Here is a 27,416-nt window from a genome sequence, read left to right on the forward strand (position 1 = left end):
AGCAAAGTATCCAACATGGCTGCATTGCCTGGAAATCTGAATGGAGGAAAGGAGGGAAAGACAGGCTAGTAGGTGGATGTCCTCTCACCACATCATTGTTCTGCTGTGCATACACAGATGATTCACTAACCATTCCTGAACAAGCTGTTTTGGAATGTATTAGAGACCAGGGCCACTGCTGGAGGTCATCCTACCAACAACATTCCACGTTCTCCTAACCCCTCACTTTCCATTTTTCTAACTTTTCTTGAAAACCACTTATAGAGAGTTTCGGTGTGCTACATCCAGCACACCTGAAAACTCCATTAAAAAGTTTGGAGAGAGCTGTTGCTTTAGTTAAATGTTTGAAGTGGTCAAGGAGTGTGGTAAGAACTAGAGTGGCTCCAGAATGGCAGGAAATTGTTTTGCCTCACTCTGAAGTATAGGAGGAGAGAGAAAACATCAGAGTGGCTCATGGCGCTGTGTGGAACATGAGCACCTTCCTCTAAAGGTTTTTAAATAAGCAAAACAATGCACAGCCGCCTTGTACAATTAAGGCAAGCAGTAGCCCACTGTCGCTCATGCCCCTTCCCCAGGCTGTGTGGGGCCACCTTGGTGGTGTGGGGCCCTATACAAGATGAATGTCGCTTACTTGCAGAGAAGCAAGCATCTTCTTCATTTTACAGCAGCTTTAAATGTCCAATTCTGATGGTGCTCACAATCTTCTAATATGACAAAGAATTAATAATAGAGCCTAATTTTCTCTATGTATTTCCTGTGAGCGGTCTGTTATTTTTCTCCCTCCTGGGCATATTGCTTGAGTCATGTCCCTCTCCTGTGATGAGCAATAATGAGCAAGTTGTTCTTTTTCATACATTTTGACTTTGGTCAAAACATTTATACCGGTTGTTGTCATGATTTCAAGGTCTCACTTTCTGTGGATGCTTCCCCTCCCAGCTTAAATCAATAAGGAACCCTTTGAGAAACTGTTGCGTGATTGCTTGATCCTTTGCAAGTGCTGAGCCAGAAAATATGCCCAAGATGGATTTTGACTCCACTGTATGGAGGATGCTTCAATTGTCGTCCATTGTTGTTGCCTCCATGCAGCCAGCTGTTTTTGTGCAATGGTTTGCCAGGCAGATCAGGAGATTTCCCACACATCAACACAGACCTGGGGGGGGGGGGAGAGTGAGAGGCTGAAGTTGCACGAAAAAAACCCATCTGTGTGGTGAGCAGCTACAACACACAAATGGCTTACCACATGGAGACCGTTGCTATGGGAAGCAATTTAAAGCAGCTATTTGTGCACACTGATACTTTCAGAGATGGATGCTGCAATTCAGCTTCTCTGAAGCCCTGTTGTCATAAGGTTTAGATAGCAGGGAAGGGTTTAATTCAGGGGTCAGCAAGGTTTACTGGCAATGGGCCGGATCACTCCCACGGAGATTGTCCGTGGGCCAGACTGGTGCAGCACGATGCCGGAAATTGCGTCTGCACATGTCTGTGGCACCGGAAATCGCACCTGCGCATGCCCAGATGCTGAAAATCGCGCCTGCGCAGAAGCGATTTTTGGCGTGTGGACATGCGCAGACACGGTTTCTGGTATCTGCGCATGCACAGATGCGATTTCCGGTGCCACTCGGCGAGTCCCCGTGCCGCGCTGCGCTGGTTTAGCACTCGGTTGGGCAGCTCGGTTTGGGGGCAGCTCATGGGCCAGTAAAACAGTCTTAGTGGGCCGCATCCTGCCCATAGGCCGCACATTGCCGACTCCTGGTTTAATTCTTCTGTCTTGGTGCAAGAAGTGAAGCTACAGGGAACCAGGCAGAGGGCCTTCTCGGTAGTGGTGCCCACCTTATGTACAGTAACACCTTCCCATCAGATGTCAAGGATATAAGTAACTATATAACCTTTAGAAGACATCTGAATGCAGCCCTGTATAGGGAAACTTTTTAAGGTTTTATTATGTTTTTATATGTGTTGGAAGCCATCCAGAGTGGCTGGGGCAACCCAGTCAGATGGGTGGGGTACAAATAATAATATGTTGTTGTTGTTTGTTGTTGTTGTAACTTTGAATATTTTCACACATGACAAAAGTGAACCTGAGTGAAGAAGGTACATATTTATTTTTTCATGGGAACCAATCTGAAACAATTCTGGTACAGCAAGAAGTGTTTTTGAACCAATTTAAATCTGCTACTGCCACTACTCCTAGCTTGATTTCTAATACTGTGGCTGAAATGTACTTTGTTGCATTCTGGCTTCAGTCTTACGATATAGTCACAGATAGAATTTGAGAATTAACTGTGCGTAGGATTTCTACATGACATTATTTGCTTATCTGTGACAGATCTTCTTTATTTTTACAGCATTGTTCAACCTTATACCAGTGGGACTTCGAGTTGTCGCTATCCAGGGTGTAAAAACAGGCTTGTATATAGCCCTAAATGGAGAAGGGTTCCTTTATACGTCAGTAAGTAATATGCCATGGCTATTGGTTCTAATCTACTTTTCTATAAAAAGGTAGATCCAATTAATAGAAAATCTTGCAGGATTTGTAAAGAAGAATGGTGAGATGATTCTACATATTGATTCTTAATACCTGTGGGTTTAATAAGGAGATAGAACCTTCATGTGGGATTTTCAGACTGCAAATCACTGACACAACCCTTTCTCACAACATTTTTTGTCCTGTGGAAGCGACTGCAGTAAGGTATCTTCCTGAACTATGAAAGTAGCATCAGAAGTTCTGAGCCACATAGGAGGAGCCCACACACTGGCACAGGGAGGAATCAAGCATGAGGCCTGCAGCTTTTGTTACTGTCTCAGAGTTGCAAGAAGCAGCAGTGCTGCAGCCGCTCCCATGTTATCCATGAAACATGAGAAGCAGCAGTTAGTTATGCCCATGCAATAATTTGATAATGATTAGAAGATGCATTCTGAGCAGTAGCTGGAGGGCTTTGTTTAATATGACTGTACAGTGCTATGACTTCAAGGTGTGAAGTCCAAACTCTTCTAATACATTGATACTTGCTATACAGTATTACAGCCTCACTTATTCAGATAATTTGTATGAAGTTCAAAGCTTTGGGAGGTAAAGATAAATAGAAAGATTCTTCAGAGTTAGAGCTGATATGAGATTCCAAAGAAGAGTCACAGTAAATTCAGATAACAATGTGTTTTGATTAACTTGGGCGATGCTGTGTATACATTATCCTACATTCTAACATGATAATTGAAGCTGGTGGGTTTCCCATCAAGGATGTCATTGTCATGATTGAAGGCAATAAAACCTTCTCCTCCTTAAACCAAAGCACATGGGAGCCCCTACAACTTCAGTGGGAGAGAGTTTATCTGCCTCCCGTGTACATCATTTTGGCCTGATTCTTCAAACATTTTGTGCAGGGGGAAAAAATATTTTTCATGCATACAAAAATGAATCATGTCAGCATTTTTGAAAACTTATGTTTTATTGTCATTGAGGTGGAATTAAAGTTTTTAATTCCTTAAAATAAAAGGAGTCACTTAATAGAAAAAAAGTGCTTCTGGTAGATATTATTCAGGCGGATGAACTAGTCAAAACTCAACTCATGAAATTTCCAGTCAGTTGAGGGGGTGAGTTTCAAGGGTGTGGTTAACTCTCCCACTGAGCTGAAAATGCTTACTTTTGGCAGAATGGTACTGCATGGCCCTGATCCAACTGTATGGCTGCAGCAGCATGTCACTGATAGTCTCATTAATGCCGTGTGCATGCAGGCTGCTGTCTTGGGCTCCCACCCAGCGCACCTAGCACATGTTTATGGATGCAGCTCCTTATCTAGCTGGTGATAAATACACAGAACCCTTTTTCAGGTGTGCATTCCTCTAGCTTGATCCTAACATTGGTTTTAAATAACGTTCTCTGTTAGGGGAGTTGCTTGGAATTTCATTATGCTTTTTACAAGCCTTATCTCAAGAACTGCCTTGACTTACCAATGTAATGGTTTGGGGTTGTTTTTTTTCCCATTTGAGGGAATGCTAGACATATTATCAAGCTCCTGATACCCTGAAGAAAAATATTCTGTTTGTTTTGAATGGATGACAGTGCTTTTTAAAGTTAATTAGGAGGAAATGTTCTAGTAGCTGAAATGTCATCGAGATAAAAATGAGTATTGCACAGCACCTCTCTGTCATACATCGAAACATGGGCATATGGAAGATCTGTGTTTTTGAGTACCGTACTAAAAGTGTGCCGTAGAAGAACTGCAAAATAAAAGTGTGCAAATACCCCCCAGGCTGGAGAGAATCTGAACCACTGCTGTGATGGGTTGCTTTTTTGTTCCTTTGTATGAAGAACGTGTGACCATGAGAAGGTTGCAGGACGTCACTACATCATGGTCAGTGATCAGGGATAGCTGTAGTCCAACAACATCTCCATGATCACATGTTCCCTGTCCCTGTTTTATTTATGTGTATGGCTTTACAGACAAGTATCTATAAAACAACTCACTTCAAAAGTCATAGCAATTTTTTTCCTATGTGGTAGGATTGGGTGCAATTAACACATTTCCCCCAACTCATGGTTATTACATTGTTTTTCATCATTTGTAGGGGTAAGAAAGACATTCTGAAATGTTAAATATGTTTCTAAAAATAGATTGGCAGGTAGTCTGTAAATCTGTAGAATGGAAATTCCTAGGAAGAGAGACTTAAGACCCTTCCATGTAGCTTTTTAAAGATTATTCCATTGCAGTTACAGTCACCATAACTATTGACATAGAAAGGCTATATTTTAATGGTGTGTGTGTGCACCTGTACCTTTGTGTTTTTGTGCATGCAAACATATATGCAGTACTATTTTTCTAGAAAAAGAAGTGCCAGAACTCACCATGAATGCCTCCCTTGTTCTCTTATAATGGCAATGGCGCCCACCTGAGAGGTGCCAGAACTGGTGAGTTCTGGCTGAAAAAAAGCCCCGCTTATATGCAAAGAAATGTAAGCTGTATATTTCAGAAGTTGCTGTAGCGTTGGCTGGTGTTTCTTAAAGGGACTGGCTCAATCTATCATAGTGTGCATTAGTAAGTTAAGGGGCAATGCATTTTGTTGGAGGAAAGAATTATTTCTTTGTTTTCAAGAGTGTGAAATATTTAGAAATATAAGAACTCATAGAAAACAGAGGTCAGAACCAACCTTAGCAAAATGTGGTGGTTGTTTTTTTTAAAAAAAGAGGGTGCACAGTGTACCAAGTTCAAGTGTAATGTCCAAGGTGATCTTAGGCTGCAATCCTATACCCTAGGAGGAAGCCCCATTAAACTTTGTGGGATTTACATCATATTAGGCATGTATAGGATTGTGCTGTTGCTTTAGTGATCTTTTTTATTGGTTACTTAGTTGTACAGTGGTACCTCGGGTTACATACGCTTCAGGTTACAGACTCCGCTAACCCAGAAATAGTGCTTCAGGTTAAGAACTTTGCTTCAGGATGAGAACAGAAACCGTGCGCCGGCGGCGCAGCAGGAGGCCCAATTGGCTAAAGTGGTGCTTCAGGTTAAGAACAGTTTCAGGTTAAGTACAGACCTCCGGAACGAATTAAGTACTTAACCTGAGGTACCACTGATTTTAGCATTGTTTGTCACCATGGATGCCTTTTGGCAGAGAGGCAACTTACCAACAGAGTAAGGCTATATTTTTATGCACACTTTGCTTGGAGTAAGCTCCACGGAGCACAGTGTGACTTACTTCCTAATAAATATGCATAAGGTTGTACTGTACAGGAGTGGATGAAGGAAGGAAAAAGAAAAAGCTCCAATGCTTTAGACTCCGGCCTTAACCATTTTATGATATCTCGTGAAGGTCAGCTATTCAAAGGGGGGGGGGTTCAAAAATTTCACTGCCTCTTGTCTGAACCGAGTGCTACTTTTCTAGAAAAAGAAGTGCCAGAACTCACCATGAACTCCTCTATTGTTCTCTTATAATGGCAATGGCACCCATCTGAGAGCTGCCGGAACTGAGTTCCAGTGAGTTCCAGCTGGGAAAAAGCCCTATCTGAACCTAAGCATTTATTGTATTCTGTTGCCCCAGAAGGACTAGACTCAATGTGTGAAAAATGCAAGTTAGCTAATTTTGGCTAAAAATTAGGAGAAACTTCATAAAACTAGGAGCTGTTCAAAATGAAGCAGGCTTCCTGGCCCCAATCTTACTCGGCTATGAGTGATCGCCAAAGAAGAAGAAGGTGGGCGCTGATAATGCCAAAGTTGCAGGTTTGATCCCTGTATGGGGCAGCTGCATATTCCTCTGTTGCAGGAGGTTGGAGTCGAGGATTTTCAGGGTCCCTGCCAACTATTACATTCTATGGGTCTATGAGTCCTTCACTGGAGGCATTTAAGCAGGGATGCTATAGTCACATCTTGTATAGTTAGCAAGGAGTTTAGATTAGATAGCCTCTAGGACTCACTGATCAGAAGGTTGGCGGTTCAAATCCCCACGACGGGGTGAGCTCCCGTTGCTCGGTCCCAGCTCCTGCCAACCTAGCAGTTCGAAAGCACGTCAAAGTGCAAGTAGATAAATAGGTAGCGCTCCAGCGGGAAGGTAAACGGTGTTTCTGTGCGCTGCTCTGGTTTGCCAGAAGCAGCTTAGTTATGCTGGCCACAAGACCCGAAAGCTGTACGCCGGCTCCCTCAGCCAGTAAAGCAAGATGAGCGCCGCAACCCCAGAGTCGGCCATGACAGGACCTAATGGTCAGGGGTCCCTTTACCTTATGGTAATTTGCAGCTCCATGATTTCAAGATTTTGTATTCTTGTGCTATGAAACATAAGACTTAATAGCAAACATGATGAAATTTAAGATTTGCCCGTCTTGTCTTAGAGCAGGGGTCGGCAAGGTTTACCTCTCCTGGGCTGGTTCACTCCTGCGGAGATCGCTCCATGGGCTGGATCGCATCTGCGCATGTGCAGACATGATTTCCTTCATCTGCGCAGATGCGATTTCCGTCACCGCAGAAGTGAGTCCCCGCTCCGCGCTGCACTGGTTTAGCGCAGCGAGCCGGGACTCGCCGAGCAGGCAGCTCGGTTCGGGGGCCACTCGTGGGCCGTTTAAACGACCCATGTGGATGTTAAGAATGTGCATGATTTGGAAATTATAGCTTCAGCAAACTGATTTAGTGAATTGGAAAATAAGTTACAAGAAGGATAAGGTGGAGATTTGAAACAACTTTATTATGTCTATTTTAAGGTACAAGTAATGGAGAAACTGTATTTTGAATCTAGAAACATAATACTTGAAAGATACAGTAAGGTATGAAACAAGGTAACAAATTGCTGATGTTTTTTTATTCTAAAGTATGCTGGATTCGGAAGATGTGGGGAAGTCCAGTTGGATTTGCAAAAATGATTTGAAAAGTTGAAATTTTTTTTTTTACTTTTTCTTTTTTCTTTTTTCTTTCTTTATGTCTATTAAATTGACTTTGTATGTGAAAATCCAATAAAAATTTAATTAAAAATAAAATAAAATAAACGACCCATGTGGGCCGCTTGTGGCCCATGGGCCGCAAGTTGTCGACCCCTGACTTAGAGACTGTCTTAAACATTAAGTGCTATATAAATAGATTAAATGAAAGTTAAACAAATAAATGCAGTGAGTGCTACCTAATGCTGTGCATGAAGAAGTCGCTCAGGCAAAGTTCACCTTCTTCTCCCGGCTGTGGAGACACCTTACACAAGTGATTTCCTGATTGTATGAGACCTCTCCACTTGATTTCTGGCAATTTCGGCATTCTGTCGCTGCAGGTTCCCTGCCACATCCCAGACCTCTCCTGAGAGTCTCCTGATCCTCATGGCATTTTTGAGGGGGCTGTGAAGGCAGGAAAGTTCCTTTACAAAAATGGACTCTCTCTCCTTTGCATGGCATTGGCAATAGCTTATTTGAAGAGCTGTTCTTTTGGGGAAATTGAAATAGATTGGAACTGAAACACACCTGCATTGAAGAACTAAATTTGATAGTAAAAGATAGCAATGCCACAAACTGGTGTGGAGTTAATTTCAGAAAAAAGCAGTTAATAAACTGCATTGGTCCTTTTAAAAAGTAAATAGATTGCCTAAGTCATATATTGCAGAATTATTATGCGGATGAACTAGGTTTCCACTTCTCTTTATCTCTTTACAGTGCACAACATATGATGGAATTAATTACCCTTACATTCAGCTGTACAAACCACTAGTAAGGAATGCTTTTGTTATGCAGCCTACAAGTTTCAGATGTAATTTGGATTCTGCACACTGTCTGGGATACTTCCCTTGTAGCAGATAAGTGACAGATATGGAATCAGAACTAGAAGTGTTGACATACTCTGAGAGAAGCCGTTTCCATATCATTTTCAACTAGGATCAGAGGTGAAAAGGCTTGAAATCCTGTGGGGAAACCTGTCCTCTTTGCACCACTTTATGGATCCCAGCACTTCACGCATTGCCTGTGCTACATGCATAACCAACCAATAATTCACAAAACTTGACTTTAGCCACGCAAGTAGTGACCTGCAGCATCTCTTGATTTATTTATTTTTGGGAGCAGGATCCTGGTGGAGCTATGAACTAACAAGTCCCTATTCTGCTATGTAGATGGCCTTATTCAAGTGTGAGGAGATACTGTGTCTGCGGACTCACCCTACGTTTAAGCACGTGGCTTCCCCCAGAGTATCCTGGGGACTGTGCTTTACTACGCACAATTCTAAACTCCCTTAAAAAACTACAGTTCCCAAGATTCTTTAGGGGAAGTCATGTGCTTTAAAAGCAGGACTTTTTTTCAACAGGGATGTGGGGGAACTCAGTTCCGGCACCTCTCAGGTAGGCACCATTGCCATTCTAAGAGAATGTGGGGGGTGTTCATGGTGAGTTCTTTCACCTCTTTTTCTAGAAAAATATCACTCTTTAAAGGCGTGGTGTGTATGCAACCTGTGTTGACAGCCCATCCTTTCCATATAGTCCCAGGTTATTCTGTGGTGGTTTGATAGTCTGAATGGGCTCAGGAAAACAGGGGAACTTTCATTTCCTGGTCACCACACATTAGTGCACAGATGCGAGTGGCTAAGGCCAAGCAGGGAGTTTCAGGCCATCCCTGTCTTTGCCACAGCTGATATCCACCAGCTGCAAACAGCCTCATCTTGGCTCCTTTTGCAAGGTCCACTTGGCAGTCAATGGGCAGTGAGGATGGAAGAATCACATCACACTTCTTTCCAGTTGTAGCAAGTGGGATGGAGCAACGAGCTGCACAGTGTCTCCAAGCAATAGCTAATGGCTATTTACACAGGCTTTGTTTTGAAGTTGTATTGAACAGAAGCTGAATTTAGAATGTTTTCTCAAAGCAGAATCAATGAGAAGACTGATGGTTGACACCAGTATTAGAATTCAGCCACATTTACACCCTTCAAAACATACCCACCCATTTCAGTGATATTTAGAGAGCGGGGAATGTTCACCTGGTAAGTAGAAGCAGGAAGCATTGCCTCTCCTCTGATTTGGCTTCTTGCTGTCACAAACCTAAATCCGATTGATCATGTGGTGCTGTATTGTTATCACACTCACTCTTATTATCCCTGATTGGCTGGTTCACACAGCTATTAAGAAGAATAACCCTCTGTAGAAATCCAAAATGGAAAAAAAATGGGAAATTAAATGGTTTGGGGGGGCACAGTCTTCCAGAAAATATTTTGAGCCCCCTCAAACTTTTTTCCAACCAAAAGCATTCACTAAAGAAAATTCATCCAGCACTTGCCAGTAATGAGCTATGAGGAAATGAGGATATTCTAGCACTTCTCTTAAGTGCATTAAGTCGGGAGTGCATTTTAGGCGTCGGAGGTTTTTGTCCCCCTGACTTCTCCATATTGTCACCTTATTAATACTCCCATCAGTAGCTTAGAGCTTGCTTTTCAACTCATCTGTGAGAAAATAGCTTTCTGCCTTAGGGAAATGTATAGGACTAGATACAATACAAAATGAAAGGGAATGTGTCTAAAGGTAATCAATATTTTACAGGTGACATTCTATTATATTTAAATCAAAGTCAAAGAAGAAAGAAGTTTAGCTCTGAAGCTCTTTTTTGTAGGCTTCAGAGTGCTCATCCTTTATTTAAGCAAAAACAAAAAAAACCTTGAAGGCCACAATCCAGAAAGCTGTGCAGTGAACTCTATGAGCCCAACATGATTTCAGGCTTATGTTATATTATCAAATGGTGGTCAGCTAGCTCTATCACATTTTTTATGCAACAAACCACTTTTGAAACTTCATGAAAATGTCAACAAGTTTCATTAGCTATAAACACACCCTTGGATGTGTCTAAAGAGACTCCCAGGATTGCGAAGTGCATTTCCTCAGTGTAGTTAACCTGTATATTTAAGACTTAACCTAGGAAGGAGAAAGATAATGGTTTTGGTACACCAGCCATGCAATCTCCTCTTTAGCTGAAACCTAAAATGTTACTTTTGCTAAAGTTACTACAGAGCCACTTGTCAGCTCAGAATAATTCATTTTCATTTTTAATAGGGTGGTACCACTGGTAAGTGCAGCGTGAGAAATTTTCACATGATTTACATTTAGTGATGAGCAATCATTGCAACCAGGTACATAGCTCGGCAGTGGTACACTGCTTTGCATGCAGAATGTGGAGGTAGATGGGTCAGCCTATTTTTGGTCCATCTTAGTTTTGCATGTGAGTCTGTTCCATCCAATTTTCACATCAGATTGATTGTTTGCTTTTTGCAAGAGAATTCACATCATCTAACGCATATTTCTACAAAATATGTACTTTAGAAGCATTTTATCCTTTAAAAAAAACAACAACCACCCTCGTTTTTGCAGTCATTTTGTTGCATTCTTTGAGTGGAGCTGTATCACAAAATTTGGCAAAAACTGAAGGATAGCTGCGTTCTGATCTGTGTTGTCTTTTTGGAAAGTATGGATGAGGTCAGTTCACTTAAGACCTAACAAAATCCTCAAGCATCCCTAGAAGCAGGGTTGAGGTTCAGTCCCATATCATCTCTGCAGTCCGAAAGATCTCCATTAGCAAGGTTAGAATAGGCTTCTGTCCGAGACCTTGGAGAGCTCCTCTCAGGGCCAAACTAAATGGGACAGTGGGAGATTTGTGATCAGATATCAATGGTTTCAAACAAACAAGCAGTAAATGCAGCTGTGGAGGTGTCCATTATTTTCTTTTTCCCTCTTCTTACACCATATAGTTGGTTTTGTAAGGGTACAGGGCCTTGCATGATTATAGTCAACTTAGAAAAGGACAAAGAAATTTTGTTAGAAGTACACGAAGCAGCACTCTGGTTATACATGCTAAAATAATGGTAATCTAATCTCATGCTTCAGAAGTAAGGTGATTGCCAAAGGGGGTTAGGAAGCAGTACTGCTCTTGCTAAGCGGCATTTCATATTTCAGAAGGTACATTATAGATTTTATTTCCCCCCACCCTCTTCTGAAGCCCTAAGCAAGGGCTCTGAACGTACATTGATGGATCCATAGCCTGATCTGGACTGGCAAATTTTTTGATTCCTGACTCTTCTTCTTTGGTATTTCTTGTAACCTGTACTGAACTTCTGGCCCTTTATTGGACCAGTTATATAAGCACACCCACACAATTTGTAATGCAATTTATTCAACCGCAATTCCAGTTGAATATGCTACTAACATTTTTATTCCTTGTTATGCAGCATTCCTTTGGCGGGGAAGGGGGGAAATTTTGGTGAGCCTGTGGAAAAAGACAATACTCGTATTTATTTAATTTTAGGCTTCAGTTTGGAGCAGAAAACTTAAGAATATATTTTGTTTAAGGTATATACATATATATGTAGCATGGGACCTTATCTTACATACACTCATCCTTTGTCATGCAATGACTGGATGCAGAGGAGTGGTGGAAGGTACCACCTAGGGAACCCCAAAGAGGAACCCTGGGAAAGAAGGTCCAGAGTCAGGGGATTGGTGGTGGGGTGACAATGAGCGGACAGAGGGAGAAAAGGGGGCAGACTGGGAGGAGGAGGTGTCGGAAGCTGAAAGGGCAACAGGGTTTAGTGAGCAGGAAGAGGCTGTGACAGAGAGCAGTCCAGAATCGGAGGCAGAAGCAGGAGAGGGGTCAGGAGGCAGAGTGGAGGCAGGCTGCTGAATAAGTCAGGCAGTCTCCCGCTCCAGCTGTGACCAGCTCCTCTCCCCCCTGGTCTCCCAGAACACCGAGAGAAATGAAAAGGACAGAGCAAAAAGAGACAAGATGAAGGAGCCTTAGGATGCTGGGGAAGGAACCAGGGGACGAGCCTTAGAGACCGGTAGGAAAGGTGGGGACCTTCAGTCCTTGCAACTGCCTCGTTGGGGAAGGACCTACTGAAAAGAGTTGCTGTGATCACTAGGCCTGTGCTGTTTGGGGTTCTTTGAATAAAGAGTTAACTTCACGGACACTGGGTGTTTTATTGCTGACCTGCCCACACTCCAGCTCCTGACATCCATAGGCAGACTGGCCCAGGGCCAGCCCAAGACATGTAGGCACCTGAGACCCCAAAATGGCATCCCCATCCCTGCCAGGGAAGAAGGGGTGAGGGAAGATCAACATCAGGACAAGGCAGGAAGAAAGATCAACATTGGGATCTGCTGCCCCGGTGAATCCTGCCACCTGAGGCAATCACCTCACCTCACCTTGCCTTATAGGTGGGCTGGCACTGGACTGGCCATATTCCAATTCCTCTCATATAGCTCTTACGTAATTTTATCTTCTTTTATTTTTTTTAATTCGGTTCTGGGGTGGTGCTGTGGAATCTGGAGCAGTAACTAATCTAATCATTAGAATTAGTCAGGGCGGACAACGGGACCAACTAAGTAACTGGCTTGTAATGAATGTACCATGTTAGCAGGGTATTTGTTCTGACGTAATATTATCCTTGCCTGACATTTCAGAGCTTCCTATAAATAACTACATTTATAAAACTTTATTGTAAAAACCAGCATCCGCTATCATCTTTGTATCTTTTATATCATACTAGCTATGTTTTTAGGAAGTATAAAGTGAATCATTATCTTCAACAACTATATATATAACAAGAGCCACTTTAACAAAGATAAGTAAACCTGTCCTAAAGTTTTTTAAAGGAAGTGCTTCTCAAAGTATTTAAAATTTCCTTGTGATCTACTAGTAACACTAGATGAATGGATACTGTACAACAAATGAGAAAAATATGTGGGTGCAGTGACGTACAAGCTTTGCATAACATTTTTTAAAATATCTAATTAGACATCCACAAATAGTCAAGGACAAAAAGGCACCATGAAGAAGAAAAGAAAATATGTTTTTTCTGAGTAACACAGTCACTGAGTTACAAAACAATATTTACAGTAGAAATATTGCTTCTGCATTAGCATTGTGTTTCAAAGTGTTATGCAACTGAGCTAGTTAGGAGGCTTTTGTAGTTAGGGGACTTCTGTAGCCCACTGTGACTTGTTTGCAAGACACTTTGCAGATAAGGTCACTTGGCATCCTCTCTGACATGGATGCCATGTTGATAATGGAATCACTACTGAAGATCTCCTTGGCTTCCTCTTTTTGCAGTTCAGCTGGATCAGCTGCGTTTGATTTCTCCTGGAAATGGAGACAAAGTGCTTGGAGAAAACCAAGCCATGACTTGTGTACTTGACCTCTGCCTTTTCTGGCTTGTGATAGCCAGTCATGAGAAGCTTTGTCTGCTTGATGTGTAGGATCGTTAATAGTTCTTTTTTGTGAGGTTATTGCCTGCCATGTTGAAGATGGTGGTATCATTCCTACTAACTAAGCAAGCTTTAGATTCTGCTGACCTTAATGGTGGCAAACTAGTCTCAGGTACCATATAGGGGCAAGTTGCTAAAGAGGGTAGGGGGTAGACCACTGTAGGTGTCTGGATAAATATGATTTCTTATGTATTATAGACGCTTTGCAGTCTGTTTCCAGGCCTTTAGGATAGAAACTTCATTGACTAGCCTAGCCTACACTGGGAGAGGATGGCTCTGTTAATTACATTGAAGCTCTTGGCACCTTTTGACAACATAATTCTGAGATGACAGTAGTACCATTCTGGACTGCCTATCCTGTTTGGGACTTTCTTGTTCTGCCTCTTTCCAGAAAGCAGGTTCTAAAAGGTAGTGTTGGAGGACTATTTTTTCTTCTGGTTGAACTTATTGAATGAGTTCCACAAAGTTCTTCTTTTTAACAGCTACCTGAGACAGCTAGGTAAGCTTATCTTGCGGGTATGGAATAAGGAATCATAAATATACCAATAACATTCAGCACTCCTTCTCTTTTTTATCAGATCCATATTGTGATCTCTGTCCTGCACAATTATCTAGAATCAGTGGTGCACTGGACGAGTGCTGTCCAAACAGGACAATATTAATGATAATAGGGGAATCAATAGACCATTTAATTGGGGAAATACCTGTTATGAATGCAATCTTTAAAAAATTCCTTTCCACAAGCAGTTCAGAGTAGTTAACAAAAACATAGCAAACCAAATACAATACAAAACCCCCATGTATTATATTATTTGCACACAACATCAATATTATAACAACATTTTTAAAGAAAAACCTTTGATATTTTTAATAGTGGATATATTTTACTGCTTTATTGTTAGATTTGTTTTTAGTTTTGCTGTGATTTATATATCTGTCGTAAGCCACACTGAGTTTGATTGGATCCTCTCACTGACTCTACTCCTAGCAGCAAACATGTATGCTTTATCTAGTAGATAGGAATGTAGGGTGGGTAACAGGAAACAGTGTAAAGGCCAGAAACAATGTATTAACAGATTTTTACTCAGTTTGCTGTCACTTGTACGTAATCAAACAGTTGAGAACAAAGCTATAGTGTTTTAGATAGCCAAAAAAATTAAACCAATTATTTGCAACATGATATCCTTACTGCATGTCAAAGAGTGACATCAGTATGCACAGTAACAATTCCAATTGCCAGAAATGTTTAAACCTAAAGAGAGTGTCTAACCTGTGCAGTATCTGGTGACTTACCATATATTCCTTTAAGCAAACTTATATTGAAAAATCTAGATCAGGGGGAAAAACCTATTACAAGTCCTAGTGCTCAGATTCAAGTCTATGAATGTGAATATTTAAATCGCATTCACCCCTGAAAGTGTCCATCACATTGCAAAGAAAGTCAAATGCTTATTTTTATTGCCATCAGAATCCACTCTAGAGGAGCTAAATATAACAGATAAAAAAGAGGCTTTGCCTCACCTCTAACTAAATAAGCCTCATAATCCAGTCTTCTAAATAAGGTTGTATTCCTAGAATAAAGGGCCTCCAGAGGATTCCCCAAGTTGCATTCTGTGGTTCCTACTTTCCACGAAGAAAAAGACACCTTTTGCAAACGTGTTTATTAGCTGAATTTTGCTATATTAATAAAAGGGAGAGAAAGGGTTGGATATCATTTATTCTGCCAAACAAACATAATCACCATGCAGGGAGCACAATCCATTCTGGGGTCAGTTGGTTTGTTTTCCTTTGTCCCTTTTGGCCAGTATCTGAGTTAGTTATGCACTGTTACATCAAGATCCAGGCCATCAGCCATATTGATAGCTGAAGTGTGTGTGTGTGTGTGCAAAGAGAGCTAAGAGGAAGATCAACTTCTGAAAGGATTTGCATTAAATAAGGACCCATTTATAGAGCAATATTCTACACTGCTGGCATCCATCTGTCTCGGGAGGCAGTGGAGGAATGGGCCTTTGTGGGTGAGGTCAGGCTGTTGGAAGGTTGCAGTGCCTGATATGGCTGGTGAGACCGATGTGCACCTGGGACAGATGAGGGCATCCAGTTGTGCTGTTGCAGGTGCACCATGGTGTGTCTTCTCTCTGTGCTCCTCCCAACAGTCATTTCTTAAGAGGGGGTTTGGGGAGATTCCCCCATCTTTGCTCTGCCTTCCCTGCTAGAGTGGGATGACGGCCTTTATGTGATGCAACTGCATTAATGCCTCACACTGTTATAGCAGTAATGGGTGGAGCTCCATAAGAGACAAAGGAGGAATAGCAAGAGGTGGAGATCTGTTGAGACTTTGGTTTCCTAGCAGCTTTTGGGGTGAACAATTAGTGGGCTGGCAACAAGCCAAGTTAAACCGTGTACGTGAGAAAGTCTGCTTGGAGATAAGGAAGCCTAGCAACAGGTGGCGATTGGCTAAGTTCTTCCTTAAGCAGAATGACAAAGTAGTTTTCTTGTTGGAGTATTGGAGTGTTGAAGTTTGGAAAGAAGTTTGAATCTAGTGTGTGTATATAGTAACTTGTACAAAGCTCTGCTTTACTCTGCTGTATATAATAAAACTAACTAAAAATCAAGTTACTAGTCAAGCAAGTTCTGTTCCGGTTTGTTGTCCTGGAATTGTACGATTTGGCAGCTGGTAGCAAGACTTTTGGTTGAGATCCATCAACAGAGATCATCTTAAGGGAGCGATGTATGTGCCAGAGATTGTACCAGGGACTTTCTGCATGCAAAGCAGATGCTCTGAACTATGACCCTTCCCCAAGAAAAATACCTGAATTTGAATTGAATTCTATCCCCATTCTGCCTCCTACATCTCCTGTGTTGGTGTGTCCTTTGTGTTTTTTCATATAATGTGAACATGAGCCCTGCACCGTAGCAAAATATAGTAAAGAAATGCTTTTGAATAGTAAATGGAATATCATTAGTACCAGTTGTTATCTGTTTTGTCTGCTTTTCTCATGATGACTTCACCATCCTTCCATCACAGTGGCTTTCCTTTTTTAAAAAATACAATCTCCATATACTTCCAGTTTTCCAATTACCTATTTTGTTTGGTAGGGACAATGTGAGAATATTAAACAAACAGTTAAAAAGCAATGCCCTTTTCTTTAGAATTAAGTATCTGAGTTCAGGGCAGTGGAAAGACTTTTAAACAATCAAAAAGGATTAGTTTTCATGGTTGAAAGGGTCCCTATTAATAAAAGTGTACACCATTTCTCTATCTTTCTCTCTCCCTTGATGAATTGGTATTAACAGTTCTATTTTGTCTTCTTTTGCCTAAGGCATGCTATAATAATGTCACATTGTAGGCTGAATCCAAAAAGTTCTACATTAACGACCCACGTCTCTTTACATTGAAATAATAAGGCATTTTCCTTTTGAAAGGCGAGGCATTGAATTGAAATTATTCTTTAAGAAGGATGACCAGGCTTCTTCAACCCCTGAACCTTGAAACTCAGGGACAAAGGCTTCCAAAATCAGGAGTTCCAGACGCTTGAAATCAAGAGATTTCAACAGAGTGAGAGAGAAACGTCAAACCTTTCATTTTCTGCAGTGTATTGTTGACAATGGACACAATCCAAAATGGAGTTAATGAGGATTTAGCCCACTGTGGTAGCCCTGGGGAGATCCAGGCACTCACTTCCTGATCTCTGTGCCACCTGCCCCCTTAGGTTGGAGGACAAGTGGGGGCAGGGGGCGACAGCAGGTAGAGACTTGCATTACTCACATAATCTTTCAGCAGAGGACTTGAGGACTAAGTTGGTGTCACTGGGAAGTATAAAGGCTGTCAGGGTTGCTCACCATTTTGTTGCCTTATGTATCATACCACTTGAGACTGCTTGTCTCTGGTCTGTCCACCTCCAGCATACCTGTCCACTCTCAGACCCAAGTGCCTGACAGTTTGTCCTGACTGCTAATTATCTCCTCCAGGGCTTGACCCCAAAGAACGAAACCGTGGGAAACATGCCAGTGATAGATGCTTTGAGACCCCAAGAGTCTATCATTAGACACCCCAGTGGTACAGCTGTGTAGCTTTAGACCTTGAGTCAATAGTCATGCCTCCTCTTGAGAACATTGCTCTTCCCCCCTCCCCACCATTATTCCATGCTTTGGAAGTGCTTTTACATTCTTGATATGTTGGAGCAAAACAACAAAAAAGCAGTTTGCCAATCTTGAGAAGAAGAAGAAAAAAGAACACTTCAAGCATGCACAGTTTTGTATCTTAAACTTGTGAAAATCATTGCACCACCAGGAGCAAAATACTGTTTTCTTCTGCCGACCGGACGTTAAAACACGTTTACTTTGGAATGCACACAATTTGTTGTAGGAAAGGATAATATATTTTAAAAGTAGAAATATTGTTTTTTTTAAAAAAAAACTTTACAGTTACTTGCATTTTAAAAATACTTGGTTTACGTGTGCCATTTTTCATTTCCTGAAATGAAAGGCAGTTTTGACACCTGCAAAGCAATGCCAAAGAGAACGTGGCAAGGTGTTTTTCGTGATGGCTTTTGACAAGTCACACCTTCTATGTGCATTTTAACAGCTTCTTCAAGCCCCAGGGCTGCTGCTTTTTGTTTTTATTCTACCCCAGTGGCCATCTACAAACACTGCTCATTACTCCATGCTCCTTTGCCAGTGGGAGGGGACTAAATGTAAAAAGGGACAAGTCGTTAAAAGTTCATGCTGAGTGAGATGTTGGTGTGTTCCTTAGGATGGCTTTGGTTTAGGAAACGTTAAGTCTTTATAATTCCATGCTGCAGAGAATGGCAATGGACTGCGTTGTACGTACAATGAAAATGGCAGGAATGAGCAATTGATTTTGCAGATTGAGATGTTAGGTATCTGTGGAGAGTTCTGTTTGAAATGGTCGTCTTGGGTGGCGCTGTGGGTAAAACCTCAGCGCCTAGGACTTGCCGATCGCATGGTCGGCGGTTCGAATCCCCGCGGCGGGGTGCGCTCCCGTCGTTCGGTCCCAGCGCCTCCCAACCTAGCAGTTCGAAAGCACCTCCAGGTGCAAGTAGATAAATAGGGACCGCTTACCAGCGGGAAGGTAAACGGCATCCTGTGTGCTGCGCTGGCTCGCCAGATGCAGCTTGTCACACTGGCCACATGACCCGGAAGTGTCTGCGGACAGCGCTGGCTCCCAGCCTATAGAGTGAGATGAGCGCACAACCCTAGAGTCTGGCAAGACTGGCCCGTACGGGCAGGGGTACCTTTACCTTTACATCACATTATTTAGCAATCTCCCCTGATCCTTCATACCCTTGACCCACTTAAATTTCTCATTTAGCAGTGGGAAGGATGAAACTCAGTATTTCACACTTGCTCAGATTATAATTTATATAGCAAAGGAACGCAGTGAACATTTCTTGTAGTGCTAAAATGCTCAAGGTGTCTTCTCTGTGGTGATGTAAGTAAAGCAGGCTATGTCTTGTATAACCGAAAGCTTCATATGACCTTCAAAGAAAACAGAGTAAGATGTGAGGGACAATCTTTGATTTGTCACACACAACAGTGGAGCTCTCTCCGCACTGAAGAGGCCGAGTTCTGCTGTTTCCTTGATTTTAGAATACTGTGTGTTTGAGCACCATGACATGCCCATCCCATCTCAGTGGCAAAAATAGCATGCTATTATTGCTTGGATGAAACTCATTTCATTCCCTGGTGTTAATTTATTAAATAAGTTTCATAGCAGTACTCGTTGCCTTTGATTTTCATAGAATCATCCTGCGGTTTTGTTTCAAGGAGGCTATCACTTCTGCGGGATTTCCAGAAAGGTCATTATCATTTCAATCAGAGACCTGTAGTGGTTTTGATGATGAAGTAGGTTTGCTGGCTTGCATAATAAAATTTTAATATTCCATAAGCTAAAATATACACTACAGACAAATATTAAGAATGCACTCCTTAAAGGCCAAATGCCAATGAAAAGTGAGCGCCCCTTAGATGAATTGGCCAGGTGTGTTTCAACATAAAGTCGTCTTTAGTGGCCAAGCATTTGAAATGTAACATAAATACATAGAAATAATAGCGGTAAGTACCTCGGTTGGGAGAGAAACTCTCCTTAAAAATAATATGTTATACAATCTTTCATAGGCTTCAGTACAGATGTACTGGAGTGAATATAAAGCTTGTCCAAAGGCAAAATGTTTAAATCCTGCACAGGAGATAAAAAGATAGATTCTTTGAATTATAAAAAGAAAGTATACCAACATTAAGTTATACAAAGCCAAACTTGCTCATGATTAGATAATATTAGTAACACCTTTTATTCTCTAGTTCCTATACAGGCATCCAAGTAAAGACGGTGATATTAATAATAATAATAATAATAATAAAGCAATTGAATTCAATTGAGCTTACTCCCAGTTGACTGAGTAAAGTCTGTACAGCCTTACACTGCAACCTTAAGCATTTTTACTTAGAAGTAAATCCCACTGAGTTAAATAGGATTCACTCTCTGGTATATTCCAGATCATTCTCATAGTTTCCATTATTATTATTATTATTATTATTATTATTATTATTATTTGATCATGTGATCGATTCTGCAGGGCGGAGATTACCCACACACACACACACACACACACAATTTATTCAAGTTGGCACTCCTGATTCAGAGGCCATGCAGGGGGCTGGATGGAAACTCTCTGAGATGTGCAAAGGCCTTTTCCTATTCTGTGAGCATTTGGCGCAATGCACCTTGTTTACCTTTCTCCTCCATTTATGGTACACTGCCAGATGAGATGGTAGAGATGTCTTGTTCCATTACCTTGCTGCCATGGACACAATATTCTTGGTGTATTTCCCCCCCTCTGGTGGAGCATCATGGCTCACAATGATGCGTCTGCAACCAGAGTAAAGACCCCCACCCCTTTTTTCCTTGCAGAGTAGAGCACACAACTAAGCTATTACACTTATTTAAAACTTCCAAAACATTAGCTCTATTTAGATCTGAATTTTTTAGACGAGTGAGAGTCATGGGTATGTCAGTCATGCGGAAATGGTTTAGCTAGGTGTTGGTGACACCTAACTTTTGAAACTCATTTTTTTTTACAAAAAAATAAATGAATCAAAATTTAAACCACCTTTGTAAGGGATAGTTTTATCTTTTACCCTCTATTTCCTCTTTCCCAGAATCTTTACAGTTTTCTAGACTGTGCTCTGGGCGCTTGTCTTAAGAGTCATTTCCAATTATGAGGAAAGCAAACAGGACTGGCAGTGGGAAAGCCTTGAAGCCTAAATGACAGTTCAGTAGCAGCATAACAACTCGGTTGGTGTTGCTCATGATGTATTTCAGAGCTTTTGGGTAAAAAGGAAGTTGAGGAATACACTCTCTTGCAGCTGATTAAATGGCAGCAAGAGATGGCAAATGTTTAAAGGCAAGGTCAGACGTGAGTAAAAGATGTTTTTCCACTGCTTCCCAGTATACTGCAATAAAAGAGTTTACAAGCAAATGCAAGAACAATTAACAAACAAAATTCATATGCTGAAGGCAGTTTCTAAACTCCACATGACTGAGGCACAGGAGATTCTCCTCTTCCATATATTTAAATATACATATTTATATTTTGTTGTTGGGGTATTTTTTAAAATTATTTGTTTATTGCATTGCGGCATGTTGACCTGTTGAAAACAATAGAGGGGTGAATGACAAAGAAGCCAGTTACTGCTTCTCCTTTTGACTTAGCCTTGAAGACACCAAATTTATATTCTTCACAGGCTGAATGTATTGGAGGATTAAAAATTGGGGTTGTAATATACAAGACCAGAATATGAGTGTATGATGCCTTGATTCTACTGTCACCCCTGCCCTCATAAATCTCATAGAAACATTTGACCAAATATCAGACTACCACATTAACTGGTACAGAGGGCGCCATATTGTACCAGGTACATGGTGCTAATTTGAGAGAAATCAGAATAGTTCTAGTTCTGGGGAAAGTATAGCTAAATTTGATATAGATGTAAAACTGAATCTTGCCCCTTCTTAATGTGTGCACATTTGTGCGTGTTAATCATGTATAGTATTGTGCTTCTACTGGGGGTGAATAGGGAGAATGTATCTCAAGATCCAATAATTCATTTGGTTAAAAAGCTGAGAAAAAGGTACTGAAATCTGCAACTCCTGATGAACCCTGCTGGATCAGGCCAGTGACCCATCTAGTCCAGCATTCTCACAGTTCAGTTCTGTTTTAAAATATATACCCTGACAAATTCTAATCATATCAGTAAATATCAAATTAAATGCATTAAGCAAAACGGGTGGCATGCATTTGCTGTGCACGCTGGAAATGTGTTTGGATCTGCTAGCAAAATAACACAGCTGTATGATAAAACAATATAACACAAGAATAGATTTTGGCAGAAATCAGTATTGTAAATAGAGCTGTCGCAGAAGTGACAAATTGCATAGAGGCTCAATCTGTCTGCAGGCAGTTCAAATTATGGACTCAACCATCCCATTCTGTTCCCATATCTGACAAACAATATGCGAAAACATTTCAGACTCAAAAGGAACATGTCCATAGCCATAACCATTTGCTCATCAGCTTGGAAAAAAGTTCTAATCCAAAACTGAACGTTCCAAGTGCTGTTTGTTTTCACTGAGAAGGCTTACTGTAGTTACTGAAATTAATTCAGCATTGCTAATGCTTCCAACAACAGCATGTCTTGCTGCATTGTATTAGTCTATCAGTCGCTATTAGTTGTGGGTGTAGATATATTATGCCTGTTTTAACATACCCCAGTTCATTAGAACTATATATACATGGTCAATGTATACAATTTGTCATGTGATTAGGGCTGGGACCTTACACAAGGCAGCAGCTGTAAGGGAAGGGAAGAGGAAAGGCTATTGATGTTCTCATGTCCTTTTATTGGACATAACATCCAGTTCTTCTATCACATTGTGCTGTCCTTGTGCCTCTGTTAATCTGTGTTTCTGTGCTTTAAAAAATTCATTTATTTCCTGCTGGTGCCAGCCAGGCTCCCTCTTGCAAATTAATTGGAACAGGAGCAGTGTTTCATTTGTGTCTTGGAGGTAAACATATAAATACAATGGTTAGATCACCCTTAGACACATATCAAAAACACCTACGTGCACCCGTAATTTTTTTAAAAAAACATTGAGTGGAATATTTAAAACACAGAGACAGTTCATGTATACATCACCTAATTCAAAGGATATCAGAATTGTTATGGTACCTTTATACATATATTTGGTCTGCATGTAATCCAAGTGACCTTGATTTCTAAAAAGTGTAAAGAAGGGGCATCTTTTATGAGTCTTATCCAATTTTTTAATCCCTTCAAAGTATGTGAGTCACAAATGAACAGAATTATGAAGACTTCAATTTAGTTTTCTGGCAGTAATTCATATCACTCATTCTGACACATATATTTCTGCTAAAGGTATAAAACTGGATTAATGCTAAAAAGCAAGGTAGAATACTGGTCAGCATATCTTCTAGTCTCCAATAAACAAAGAAACAAACTAATGCATCTAAGTAAAATAAATTCATTTGACAGCTTCTCTTTCTTGTAACATGCAATATGTTATCTCTAAATTGCAGACACAATAGGAAGAAAAAAAGGATATGGAAGAAATTGGCTTAAGCCATCAGCTCAAAGAAGTAGTAGCAGAAGAGTTATTATAGAGCTAATCTGAAAATCAATGCTAGTGCTGTGTACATATGGAAATCAATATGCTGTAAAGTGCAGTCTGTGTAAGGAAAAAGTCATTTAGATTCTCTGTTTGGGATCTTCATTATTAAGCAAGCTTAGGAAACATTGATTGTGCTCAGGAATTTTGGTTCTCCTCCTCTATCCCACCCCCACCCTCGTTTTAACTAGAGGTGAATGTAACTTGTTTGAAATGGTTGCTAGAATTCCTCATTGTTTAATGTACAATGAGGTGTGGCCAAGTGTGAAACTCAAATACTACATGCGCTGTGTGTGCACCTGATGACAGAATCCGCTGTGAAACTCAGTGGTCAAAATCTACAAGCACCTGTTGTAAAATGTTGTGTGTATGGTTGGTTTTTTTTTATATAACCAGTAAATAGAATATGCTTCCTGTAAAAAAAAAATTCCCTTCATCAGTGTAGATGAAGAAATATATGTAGACAAGCACTCACATGCTCTCTTTGCCTCACAGACAGAATATACATTACCATTAATGTCTTCATTAAAAGACAAAGTACTGTGGTTGTGATTGGTCATTTTGAAAAATAGTTTCGCATTCATGTTTCCCACAGCTTCTGAATGCTGGAATGACATCTTTGTTGAGCTAGCAACTATAACTCCAAGGCCTTGTTCCTTCTCAGAAAGACAGTATTGCCAAGGCTTTGGTGATTGGGTTGAACCTGAGAGCTAAGTTCACACTTCAAAGCACTCTATTGTGGCTTTGGGCATGGCACCACATCTCACTTAAAAAAAAGGAATCATGGGGATTTATGTCACTGGGTAGCTACAAGGATGAATGAGATCAAGGTAGCAAAGTATTCCATATAGTGTAAAGGTGAATTTACCATGCTTAACTGACAAATTCTAGTTTGAATTTGGAGACATGCCAGTTTGGAAGATTTATTTATTTACCGAGAGAGCGCAGATGTGTTTGATCTAGCAGAATTAATCTACCAAAAAATTCAGCTATCTGTCTTTGTACGTTTTATCTTCATTTTTGACAATTTTATCTAAATTCATGGTGGCTTTTCTAGATAAAAAAAAGATACAGTTAAATATGATTAATGATTGTATGGTGACAAATCCCATTGTGTATAACATTAAAAATCAAAGAATCTAGCAGTCCAACCCTCTGAATGTTTACTTAGAAGTGGTCTCTCTAAGCTGAATAGTACTTAACTCTGAAGCAAGCACGCAGAGGATTGAGACTTAAGAAATTCACAATTATCCCTGCATATTTACTGAGAACCACTGTAAGTGTCTCTGAATTCAAAGAGGCTTACTCTGAAATATAGGAGTGCTCTCTGGCAACTTAGTTGAGAATAAGTTCCATTCTACTCAATCCAAAGGGTCAATGTGCATATCCTTTATCATTCTCTACCCCCTATCCCTAGGGATGCAGGTGGTGCTGTGGGTTAAACCACAGAGCCTAGGACTTGCCGATCAGAAGGTCGGTGGTTCAAATCCCCACGACGGGGTGAGCTCCCGTTGCTCGGTCCCTGCTCCTGCCAACCTAGCAGTTCGAAAGCACCTCAAAGTGCAAGTAGATAAATAGGTACCGCTCTAGTGGGAAAGTAAACAGCATTTCCGTGAGTTGTTCTGGTTCACCAGAAGTGGCTTAGTCATGCTGGACACGACCCGGAAGCTGTACGCCGGCTCCCAGTAAAGCGAGATGAGCACCGCAACCCCAGAGTCGGTCACAACTGGACCTAATAGTCAGGGATCCCTTTACCTTTTTACCTCCTATCCCTGCCTAACCATGCTATGCTATGTTTCCAACTAATTACCACAGATAATTGTTTCTTATGCAGGGTTACGTCCATACATCGTTCATATCAATGGCTGGCCGCCATTGTTCATTAAACCTCTTTTAACTTGTAACATTTCTCTTCCTGAACAGCAATCTGCATTAAAATTTACAGCTATACAAATGTGCCGATGATATGACCCCATTACATTAGTGCTGAAAGGAATGAGATATAGTCCTAGCCAGTATCTCTCGCTCCAGAGTATCTTTCTTATTCAGACTTTCATGAAAGGATTCTTATGTTCTGCCATAATGTGCATTAATGTATTCAAGACTGTTTTAAATTAGAATGTCCCCTATCCAGACCTTCTGCCAACATGTTAATGATGAACTGTAATGGTGCATTATTTTCATCACTAATCCTCATAGTGCCAATAAGTAACAGTGGACCGAAACATCGTGTCCCCAGCTAGCCTGGAGCCAGCATACTAAATCAACAAAATGGGTGTAGGCAGAAGTGAGGACATAATACAATATTTTAAAATGATAATTACTTTTGATAAGATACAATCAGTCCAGCCCAACTACATTGTTTAAACATAGCTTTTAGCTGGCTTTGTCCCAGAATTTAACTTCATAGGTTCTTTGGACGTTCTAAATAAGTATGGAAAGAGGACACACTAGAGATAGGAAGTGGGACGCGGGTGGCGCTGTGGGTAAAACCTCAGCGCCTAGGACTTGCCGATCGCATGGTCGGTGGTTCGAATCCCCGCAGCGGGGTGAGCTCCCGTCGTTCGGTCCCAGCTCCTGCCCACCTAGCAGTTCGAAAGCACCCCTAAGTGCAAGTAGATAAATAGGAACCGCTTTATAGCAGGAAGGTAAACGGCGTTTCCATGTGCGCGCTGGTGCTGGCTCGCCAGCTGCAGCTTCGTCACGCTGGCCACGTGACCCAGAAGTGTCTTTGGACGGCGCCAGCTCACGGCCTCTTAAGCGAGATGAGCACGCAACCCCAGAGTCGGACACGACTGGCCCATACGGGCAGGGGTACCTTTACCTTTAGGGATAGGAAAGAAATTCATTCAGTGAATTCACACTTCTTGAACAAGTTTGTGAATTGAAACACGGGTCTTCTTGGAAATTTGCAATTCTCCAAATATTGCAATACAATTCTCCAAGCAAAGAACGTGTACAAAAATGTGCACCTTGGTGATGAAAGCACAAAAAACATATATGTCAGTGAAACGAATGTATAAGAATGCATTTCATTAGGGGGGAATTGCTTCTAAAATGTATATATATTAGTCCAAATTACATACAAAAATAACATATTAGGAAAACTGTGCACAATACTGTCATGCATGTATATTTTCATGCACTTAAAACACACACATATTCAAACTGGGTGAACCAAACTTAAGATTGGAAAAATGAGAAACTGAAGTTGACAGATTCATCTGTCCTGAGGAAGCACATCAGAGCATAGCAGAACATATTTGCAACACATGGCTCAGTCCTGACAATGTTAAGTAATCTTGCCTTATGTCCAGAGTACATCACACTAGTGAGCAATCACAATCAGACTCCATTGAGTCTGACATTAGTGGAATGATCTCCCAGATTTTGGGAAGGAAGGGGAGTCAGTCACTGTGATAACCAGACAGGATTAGTTTCAAAACTTTCCTTTATAGAAAAGTTTTCACACCCTACCTCACACGAATGACATTATTCTAAAATACTGTAAGTACTCACTTACCTTTCTCTTGCAAAGGAACTATTGTATGCGCAAGGTGTTATCTCCTTTCCCAAGGCACTCAGACTCATTTAAATGGCATAGTCCATTGAAATGAGCCTTGAAGCTTTATTCTGCAGTTTTAGCTTTGGAAACATTCTCACCATGGTAGATCTGTCTTTAACTATATAGGGCAATTTTGCCATCTTTCCCTTTACCCATTGCAGTTCCTCCCTTCAGTCAAGCCATATAGAGAAGCATTCTATAAAAGCAGCCCCACAACATTTGTTGTAGAGAACTAAAACGAACAGTTGTCACAGCAAGAATCAGTGCCATAGTGGGGATCGAGTGGGCAGATGGAAGGAAATCTGCTTGGTGGTCTGTTTCCAGTGGATTCCTCTGACATCCCTACCCATTCTTTATCTTCTTTATCTTTATCCCTTGCCATTTCAAAAGCAGTATGAGAAATGAAGGTCCAAAGTCCTCTTGGACTCATAAAACTAGTGTTTTTTTGACTTA

General features: G+C 41.0%; 1 protein-coding gene across 5 annotated transcripts in view; it reads left to right on the top strand.

Moving 5' to 3' along the window:
* FGF14 (fibroblast growth factor 14) overlaps nucleotides 1-27,416 on the top strand; it is a 309,088-nt gene that overhangs the window by 235,138 nt on the left and 46,534 nt on the right. For all 5 annotated transcript variants that reach the window (XM_028728197.2, XM_077927681.1, XM_077927682.1 and 2 more), the window contains one exon: nucleotides 2,346-2,449. In XM_028728197.2, the coding sequence (XP_028584030.1) occupies nucleotides 2,346-2,449 (104 nt within the window). The remainder of the gene's footprint in view (nucleotides 1-2,345; nucleotides 2,450-27,416) is intronic.

This window comes from Podarcis muralis, chromosome 4, assembly GCF_964188315.1.
Source record: "Podarcis muralis chromosome 4, rPodMur119.hap1.1, whole genome shotgun sequence".
NCBI lineage: Eukaryota > Metazoa > Chordata > Lepidosauria > Squamata > Lacertidae > Podarcis > Podarcis muralis.